The following is a 10,401-nucleotide window of genomic DNA, read 5'->3' as shown; positions in this document are numbered from 1 at the left end:
CTTTTGAAAACAAGGAAGCTGTGCAAAATCTATATTTACCAAGCATCAGAATCTTGCAATCATTTTTTTTTACTTTATCAAATCATTTTGGATGCTCAATATCTGCTTTTCAATATACAGTATCTTATTAAAATTCTTTATCTTCATTAACAGAAACAGTTACTGTACTGTTTCTTCAGAAAAGAGCCTGAAGTGGATGCACAATATGTATAACAACAGTACTGAAGATCTACACATGACTGCAACATGTAACGGAAGGACAACTTCATCCACATCGAACTTGGAACGAAAATTTACATTGGTTGTTTTGGTATTACTGGCAGTTCTTATGGTTTTGTTAGCTCTTATTACAGTGCTTGGAAATGCCTTGGTCATCCTGGCGTTTTTGGTGAACAAAAATCTTCGGCATCGGAGTAATTTTTTCTTTCTTAATCTTGCTATTTCAGACTTTTTAGTGGGTAAGTTATGATAATGAAGCAAATGCAATACTCATTTTATAGTTTACATCAAAGAAAGATTTATTTCATTATGTTGTTTCTCTTAACAAGCAAATTTCCTGAACATATACCTAAGATCAGATAATGGGGTGGAAGCTGCATGGAGTACTTTAGCAGGCTGTTAGTTCTCAGAAATGTACTAGAAAGAGAAACCGATCTTTTAGCAATGTGAAAGATGTTTTCTTCAGAAAAGAAAGCAACTATTCTATGTAGAATGGATGTGAAACCATTGCTGCTTAGGGGTTATTGTTTGTAACTGGTTTTAATTAACCTCCACTCACCTTTAAAACTTGGAATTTTGCTTTTCATCATAGATTGTCAGATGGAGCATAGTATATGTTAACCAGTAGATCTTGTATATATTGCAAATTCCTTTCAGGTTTTCTGTATTCGGTTGAAATTAACTAGTAGCCAAAAGTTTAAGAATTACTAGTTATTTTTTCCAGGAGTACACACGCTACATCATTCCATTTATTAAGTCAGCCAACTGACTAGCACTAGGCAGTTTTTGCAAATATTCTGCTGTTCATCTCTGTATCTGGCTGTAGGCTTAAGGACATATGAAAAGAATAAATAATCAATTATTAATCATTTCAGCGGGTTGATGCTACACACACACACACACACACCCCTTTTAAAAAACTATGCTTGAAATAAATTAAAATTGATTGTTGGAATCCAAAATTATACCACTATAGCATTTAAACAAATATGTAGAAGAGTTATCACTGGTAGAAGAGAATTAAATCATTGTAAATGCAGAACAATAGTTTTTAATGAATTAATATTTCAAGAATGTTAAATATTTTTCGAAGACACAACTGAATTTTCTGTAATTAACATATTTACATCCTGCTTATTTTACGTAAGCAATAAGACAAGATCAGCAATAAAGTTCTGGGTGATTATTGTATGCTTCATGTGGTATTCAGAGGTATGAGGCTGAAGACCTAGGGCTACATCCACAAGAAGGATATAAGCTCCTTGCTGCAATGCCTGTCTTTAGGTGTCCTGCTGCCCCCTGGCTCCTCAGCCCTGAGTTAGGTGTCTAGGCTCCCTATACAATGCATGGGGTGAGATGCGTGCCGAGGAATGGAATTCTCAGAACTAGCAGGCTGAGCAAGAAACCACTTAAGCTAACGAGGAGTGAAATGCTGAAGAGAGGTGTGTGATTTAAATTCCATCTCTCAAAGGGAATTAGGCACCTAAATCTGGATCAGAAGGAAGCACCTAACTCCACTTGAGAGTCACAGCTGTGAACCCCTCCTGGAGTTAGGCACCTAAACCAGGTCAGAAATTGAGAGAAATCTATCTCAGAATGCTCTGTAGCCCAGTGGTTACGGCACGGAGGTAGGAAACTGAGGTTCAAGTCCTTGCCCTGAACCAGGCAGAGTAAAGATCTGAGTTGCAGTCTCCCATATCCCATGAGTGCTCTAACCACTGGCCTATTGTGTATAATTGGGGGTGATAGTTCCTCCTCTGTTTTAGACAGGACCTGATGCAGTAGGCTTGCTTGTAGGCAGCCTCTCACAATGCCTACTGGATCAGGCCCCACAGGTGAGGTAGACAGGGGAATGCAGTTTCAGGGTCCCAACGTGGCTTAGGTGTGAGCTGGGCATCAGAACTTAGGAAGCTTTGCACAGGCATACCAGTAGAAATGTAGGTGCCATGGGGACTTTGTTCATGGAAACTTAGGCACCTCAGGAATTTAGGCACCTAAAGTGGCAGTTAGGCACCTTAAATCCCTTTGTGGATCTAGACCAGGGGTTGGCAAACTTTTTGGCTCGAGAGCCACATCTGGGTATGGCGGGCCATGAATGCTCACGAAATTGGGGTTGGGGTGCAGGAGGGGGTGAGGGCTCTAGCTGGCAGTGCAGGCTCTGGGGTGGGGCCAGAAAGGAGGAGTTCAGGGTGAGGGAGGGGGCTCTGGGCTGGGGCAGGGGGTTAGGGTGCAGGGGAGAGGGGAATGGCTTCAGCTGGAGGTGCGGGCTCTGGGGTGGGGTTGGGGATGAGGGATTTGGGATGTAGGAGGGTGCTTCAGGCTGGAATCAAGGGGTTCAGAGGGCAGAAGGGGGACCAGGGCTGGGGCAGAGGGTTGGGGCACGAGTTGGGGTATGGGATCTGGCTAAGGGTGCAGGCTCTGGGGTGGGGTCAGAAATGAGGAGTTCAGGGTGCGGGAGGGGGCTCTGGGCTGGGGTAGGGGCTGGGGTATGGGAGAGGGATCAGGGCTGGGGCAGGGGGTTGGGGCACAAGAGGGGGTGCAGGCTCCGGGCTTACCTCAAGCAGCTCCTGAAGCAGAAGCCTGTACCCGCTCCGGCTCCTATGTGGAGGTGCGGCCAGGCAGCTCTGTGCGTTGCCCCGTCCGCAGGCGCTGCCCCTGCAGCTCACATTAGTCACAGTTCCCAGCCAATGGGAGCTGCAGGTGTGGTGCTTGGGGTGGGGGCAGAGCGCGGAGCCCCCTGGCTGCTCCTATACGTAGGACCGGGAGGGGGGACATGCTGCTGCTTCTGGGAGCCTCGGCACACATGCTCGGAGCAGCCTCAGACCCTGGTCCCCAGCTGGAGCTCGGGAGCAGGGCAAGCCCCAGACCCAGTTCCCTAGCAGGAGGTTGAGGGCCAGATTAAACCGGCTGGAGGGCTGGATGTGGCCCCTGGGCCATAGTTTGCCCACCCCTGATCTAGACTCTAGTGCTCTAGTGTACTGTACTGATAAGTAAAGGAGCCCTAGGAATGCACAGTATCATATTGCTGTAATACATTTTAAAAGGAACTAGTCTTTGTTTCTCTCAGCAAAGGGTTTGAAAACATGCTCAGAACATAACACCATTAATGGGGATAATTTAAATGTTAGATTTATGACATACACAATATATACTCCTGTAATATGCACTATTTGGGAAGGGGTGCATTTTCAGTGCTGGGAATTAGCTGAAGAGCTCCCATTAATGGGATTCTGTTTCTGGTCCCACCCAGACTGAAGAGAAGGGAACGCTTCTCAGCTTTTAACAGTAACCACACTGGCCATATAAGAAGCAGTGTTTGTGGACTCCACAGGAATGGTGGCTGAGATGGGAGGTTTCAGAGATCAGAATGGGAGCATGCTAAGTGCTCCAACAGGAATAAGTTGCTCATAAGTACTTCAGAGGGATTTAATGAGGCTTTATGCTGAGCCTCCTCCAGGAGTGAATTTCATCCCCCAAGGAATAATATAGGATCAGTTCATGCCTTACAATTTGACAGTGCTAATATCTGAACTACGTATTACAAACAGTATACAAATTACATGAACTATGTATGTCAAAATGTGTTGCCAACATTATCCATGCACCGAATAGAGATTGATGCTAACAGACAGTCATTATTAATGTAAATTAATCAAATGCTTCTGTATGCAAATTATAGAAGTTGACACTTACCAGCTGGATATTTATTAAGAGAGACTGTAAGGACCTTATTGTGAGTTGTGTGCAGCTCACCTTTTCCAACAGTATTACCATGTTTTTGTATAGTAGCATGTGCTATTTCAAGGTAACTTATTTAATTTACTATGTTATCCTTCAGGAATGTGACACACCAACAGGTATTGCAGCAAATTAATATGAGTTTTAGAGGAACCATATTAATAAAAGACTTTGCAAGCATTGTCTAGTGCAATCACCACAAGCACTGAAGTATCCTTAGGATAGGAGGCAGAGTCAAAATATTTCTTTTTGAATTAATTAGAAAATCCCCTGAGTTTTAAAAAAGTAGGAACCTAACTTTAGGTTCCTAAATCCATACAGCCACCTAAATAATTGGCCTAGTTTTCAAAAGTGCTGAGCACCCAGCAGCTCCTACTGAGGTCAATGTTATTTTAGATGAGTAGCGTATGTATGTGTAGGGTGATCTCAATGGGATTCACTTGGCCATTCAGCTCTTTTGAAACTCAGACCATTTATTATCATGCCTAAATATGATATAGCAGCTTAGCTGTCGCTCTCATTTTTGAAATGTTTGGTTTAGGAGTTTAGAGAGGGCACCATATTTTGAGGTGTCATAAATGTCCTGATGGGGGCACCTTGATTTTCAGCCAGTTCACAAGATAGCACTTTCTGTAGACCAGTGCTTTCCATTTTCCAGTGCAATGCAGAGCCATTAGTTCACTGAACCAGGAGAAGGAGAACCTCCTACTGAGCCATCTCTTCCACTTCAAGCAGTGCCCAATGCATGTTCCGAATATGTATCGCCTCTTTTTCATCAGAATATTTAAGTCATTCCACTTTAGCTTTTAAAACCTTGGGCATCAATCCTGCATACCTTGACTGATGGCCTTCTATCTAATTCTTGGACTGGCATAGAGGTGAAAACAAGAGTGTCCGTGTTGATATCCAGGGCATTGTGCTCCACATTGACCATCTTCCCATCTGTAGTTGCTGTTCCATAGCTCAGGCCTTCTGCACAGAACTGTTCTTCTCAATGGTTGACAGTTTTTTCAGAGACTTTTGTTTCTAGGTCTAAGCAGAGAGCTCCAAGTCCCCTCAGACTACCTTAATGTTTCCCACTTTTCTTTCAAATTTCCTGTGGGCCTGAAATCTTCAGAGTCAGTAAGATGTGTTAGAAACAGACAACTCACCTCTTGTGCATCCTGTTTGCTATCTAAGGATGAGAGATTGCAAGTGAGGCCACCTTTTTCAAACTTACATGTATAAAGATAGGTTCTTAAATCCATATCGAGGCATCTAAATAAAAGTAACCTGATTTTTCAGAGGTCCTAAGCATCATCTAATCCCATTGAAGATGATGAGAAGTATAGGTGTTCATCATCTTTGAAAAGCCGATTTAAGTGCCTATATGTGGTTTTAGGAACCTAAATTTAGGTTCAGCATGGGTGTTGAGACTGCTTCATGTGTGTTCCAGACTAATACTTTATCAGCTCAGTGCCAAAAAGGGGATTATGATCAGTGGAAATGCTGGGCTGAGTATGTATAGGAAACTATAGAATCTTTTTAACTTTTGTTGTTGGCCATGGTTTGCTGTTTCCAGCCAATGGGAGCTGCGGGAAGCGGTGGTCCGCAGGGACATGCTGGCCGCTGCTTCCTGCAGCTCCCATTGGCCGGGAACGGCAAACCATGGCCACTGGGAGCTGGGGAGAGTGTGGGGGGGGGAGGGGCCGTGCCTGTGGATGGTCAACGTCAGCAAAAAGTCTCACGGCCTGCAATCAGATTACCCTGATGGGCTGCATGTGGGCTGCAGGTTGCCCACCACTGGCTAGCTACTCTTTCCTTTAAGTTGTGATACAAGTCTGGAAAATACTAATAATAAGCACTATATTATACCTGCCAGAGAATTAACAGTGCATAAAAACATGGCTGAGATCAAGTGTAAGGAACCCATTAACTAATTTCATGAGAACACAAGAACTTCAATCTGTAAATTCCAATCTGACATTTTTGTAATTGGGTATCACAAAAATTGTTCTGGGTTCCTATTAGTACCATCTGCAGTCCTGACTATAACAACTTGATTGTTTATTTATGATTTTTCTCTATAGGTGTATTCTGTATCCCCCTGTATATCCCTTACATCCTGACAGGGAAGTGGATATTTGGAAGAATTCTCTGCAAACTCTGGCTAGTTGTAGACTATCTTATGTGCACAGCCTCAGCATTTAGCATCGTCCTTATCAGCTATGATCGGTTCCTGTCAGTTACTAAAGCTGTGAGTAGAACATTTATAGTTAGCTTTGCATGTCTCGTGATGTTTAGATGTAATTGTGTGTTTATGATAATACTTAACACTTATATAACACTTTTCATCCATAGCTTGGAAGGCACTTTACAAAGGTGGATAAGCATTATCCAACAAAGAATTTAAGTGACTTGTCCAAAGTCACACACTGAGTCCATGGCAGAATTGGAAATAGATTTCCAGACTCCCAGGCCAGTAACTTTGGCTAATCTAAATTATAGGTGGCACATGTAATAATGCCTATATTATAAAGGTTGCCTGACATTATAAGATCTTATTTTCATGTAACTTATGACTTTGCCAAACTTTTACCATCCAGGCTGAAGTTTTCTGTGTTGGCTGTCTTCCTCAGGGTGAACTTTTTTTGCTGTTGTTGAAAGTTTCAACTAACAGTTCAGCCATTTCTCAGAATAAGGTTAGGGATAATACTTTGTTATGACAATGATAAAAAATTCTTGAGTGTTTTGTTGAGAAGCTCTAGCTCCTCCATTCATTGGAGCAGAGACTTGAAATTTGGTATGATGGTTGCCCCGCTTTCAGGAGCGTGTTTTTTGCTATTCCTGTGAATATTTGTCCAACTTAAAAGCCTCTGAAAATCTGTTTGCACAGGCTCGGTAGAGAGTTGTTAGTTAGGCAACTAAATTCTCTGACAATTCCGTCTACGCTGAACATCTTGCAGGAGTGGAGCAGGTCTTCTACAGCAGTTGCTGCATATGGATGCTGGGGGCTGCTCTGGCACTGGAGCTGAGAGCGGGGAGACTGTCTCTCCTGTGCTGTCAGTGAGGAGGAGGAAGCTGCTTGCCTAGCAGGCAGATTTGTGGAAAATCAGGCCTGGAGCAGTGGCAAGTGGGGAGGCCGGGACAAGGGCCAGGGAGAAGGTGGGGATGGGAGATCAGGCCAGAATGAGGAGCTTGGGGAATGAAGACCTGAAAGAAGGTGGTGATGGGGAGGCAGGGCCTGAGATGAGTGGAGGAATGGGGAGATTGAGACAAGGAGCTAAATGGAGGGTCAGGTGAGACTGGAATTTGGGAAATGGAGCCAAGCAGGAGGTTGGAGGGAGTGGAAGTGTTGGATGAGGATCTAAGGGAGGGCAGGAGGACTGGACCAAGGACAGAATGGAGGGGCCAAGGACAGAAGGGTCTGTAACCACCTTAGTACATCTACCACCTGGAATAAAACCCATATTTCCTGAGTCTCAACATTTCTCTGCGGACAGCAAATGTCCGTGAAACCCACTGGCAAAGTGGATCTCACCTCCCTTTAGTGTCTGGTCCATATGAAGGATGAGAGCCTAATACTGATATCACTTACTGTGTTAGCTCAAGGGGCTCTGTGCTTTGGATCTAAAGGTTCCTACCCTTTTGATGACCCATGTGGGTGTCAATATGATGCCACATGATGGAATTCTGTTTTTTTTTTCAGTTTGCTTTTATATAAAAACCTATGAAATTGCACACAAAAACCCTATATTTAAGGAGCATTAAAGTTGCAGAATCTAGCCCTCAAAGTTAGGAGAAATGCATGTGTGCATATGCATTATGATATAACCTTTAATTATATGATCACAGGCTATTTTTTTCTGCTGGATCTGTGTCTCATTCAATGCACAGTATGGCTGTTGCTCAGAAAAGGAAGCAGGGTTGGGTAGTGAAGGAGGCTGTCTGCCGGACCTCTGTCTCATTCGTTGCAGAAGTTGGAAGGTGTGTACTATTTTCAGATCTGGGACAGGCGGGTGTAGGCCTGCCCAAAACCAAAGGCCCACACCCTCTGCTAAGAGGGAGGATTGGAAGGTGTGTAGTGAATGGGGCAGGTGATGGCAGGAATAGAAAGGAAGGTCTCCCGGTTAAGGCAGTTGAATGCTGTCCTGAGAATGTGGATTCTATCCCTGCCTCTGCCACAGAGCTTGTATGTGATACTAGGCAAGTCACTTACACCAGACTTTTCACAGGTGGTCACTTAACTGTGTATTCTTCGCTGTCTGTGTCCCAGACTGAAACACCTGGGGTCTGATTTGCAGAGTCCTGAGCACTCACAGCTATAGCTGAAGTCAATGGGAGCTGTGCTTTGAACAAATAAAGTATTATAAAGTGGACAGTCCTCTGAAAAAAAAAATCAGTCCATAGGCCTTTTGGATTGAGCACCCCAAATTGGATACTTTTGCTATTGTCTCTGTGCCTCAGCTCCCCATCTGTAAAATAGGAATAGTCATACCATCTCACTTCCCAGGTGAAGCGCTCAGATACTATAGTGATTAGCACCACAGACAAGCCCCTAAGGAAATTAATAATTCTGTCTTCAGAGCAGGGTTTGAATAGTGTGCAGTAAATATGGCCTGGGGCCAATCACTGAAAAGTGAGGAAAAAAACCCGAAGTATTGAAAGCTGCTCAGTCAGGAAGTATCATACACCCTGTGCACTGAATGAGCTGGGGTCCTGTGGAAAAAATAGTATGTGATCATGTAATTAAAGACTCTGTCATAATGCTTACACACAAGGGATCTGAATTAAGGTTGCATTGGCAACTTTTTTTGTTGCTTGGATACTTAAAAAAAAAAATCTGATAAGGCATAAAAACCTCAACCACTAAAGGAATCTGAGCGGCCATTTACCTGATAAAGAAAGAACCATAACACAACATCTAAATGATTGAATTTCCTTCCTTTAAGAACTATAAGGGGATCTGGGGCGGGGATACATTTTATTCTGTGACAAAGAAAAACAAATATTCACATTTAGATACTTGGAAGCAGTCATGGTTACTTTTCTATTACAGTGGGAGTAACCCCCCCCCCATTCTTAGTTCACCTCAGAGATTCAATGTTTTCATGAGTCAGAAGCTGACTCCTTGTTATTTCCTTATTGTAGTAGTGATGCCATCAAACCATTTCCTATTACTCATTCATTCCAATGGAATGTATATCCATCTCAAATGTTTTCCCCCCAAATCTCAAGCATACAGTAGGCTATAGTGCTTGAGCCCAAGATTAATAAAGTTTTTCAGGGCTTTATATAAACACAAATGTTCTGGACATGTGGAGACCCAAAGTACAAATATTATTCTTAATTTCCCAGAAGTTTTTACAAAGTACTTACACTAGATATTAAAAGAACTCACTGTATGACTGACATGGGGGTCTTTTAATTTTACTTCTAGGTGACATATAGGATTCAACAGGGAACGATGTCAAAGACTATTGGTAAGATGGTGGCAGTCTGGGTCTTTGCATTCTTACTCTATGGCCCCGCAATCCTCATTTGGGAACCTGTGGTCGGCTGCAGCAACGTACCTGATGGAGAATGCTATGCTGAATTCTACTACAACTGGTACTTTCTCCTGTGTGCTTCAACCTTTGAGTTCTTCACACCTTGTATCTCTGTGGGCTATTTCAACATGCACATCTATTGGGATATACAAAAACGCAAGAGAAAAAGGCTCCAGAGCACAGTCAGTATCAGCAAACAGGTGTCTGTACCTCCAACAGGAAACAATGTCTTGATGGCTGACCATTGCTCTTTGAAGGAAGAAGTTCGTTCTACTGTTTTAGAAACAGAGGACAGTCTTTCTACTACTTCCAGGTCACAGATGCAGTCACTGGAGACTGACTGTTCACCTCAGTCCAGAGGCTATTCCATAACCCCTGACAGTGATCAGTCAGTAACCCTCAGGGTGAAGACCAGGTCAAAATTGAACAGGGATAAAAATATTGCAAAGTCACTAGCCATAATTGTCTGTGTCTTTGCCATTTGCTGGGCACCATATTCACTACTTATGATAATTCGCGCAGCCTGCTATGAAAAGTGTGTCAACGAATTCTTGTATGAAATAACATTTTGGCTTTTGTGGTTCAATTCCTCTGTGAATCCCTTCCTCTACCCTCTCTGCCATGTTAGGTTTCGGAAGGCTTTCATGAAAATATTGTGCCCAAAAAGGTTTTTGGTATTGCCACCAGCCCTGTCAGTCTCTTCTTAGAGAGCCAAACTAAAAGACTTACAACAGAAGCTCCACCATCTCATTTCAGTTAAGCTTGTTATGATCTCATCTTCAATAATATAGTAGATATGCTTGTTTCATAGATGGCATTAGTCAAGGATGCAATATGTGAACTTACCAATAGTTCGATAATTTTCAATGCATTAGTTTCCTTTTCTCTTGAAAGTACCATGTTAAATTCAACAACA

At 43.0% G+C, this 10,401-nt stretch overlaps 1 protein-coding gene across 1 annotated transcript; it reads left to right on the top strand.

Moving 5' to 3' along the window:
• The first annotated feature begins 205 nt into the window (after positions 1 to 205).
• HRH4 (histamine receptor H4) lies at positions 206 to 10,192 on the top strand. The gene is made up of 3 exons (XM_074943488.1): positions 206 to 458; positions 6,027 to 6,193; positions 9,377 to 10,192. Exons 1-3 carry the CDS (start codon positions 206 to 208, stop codon positions 10,190 to 10,192), a joined length of 1,236 nt encoding a protein of 411 aa, XP_074799589.1.
• Positions 10,193 to 10,401: the final 209 nt, after the last annotated feature.

This window comes from Natator depressus, chromosome 2 (genome assembly GCF_965152275.1).
Source record: "Natator depressus isolate rNatDep1 chromosome 2, rNatDep2.hap1, whole genome shotgun sequence".
Classification (NCBI taxonomy): domain Eukaryota; kingdom Metazoa; phylum Chordata; order Testudines; family Cheloniidae; genus Natator; species Natator depressus.
This window is presented reverse-complemented; position numbering and strand designations above follow the sequence as displayed.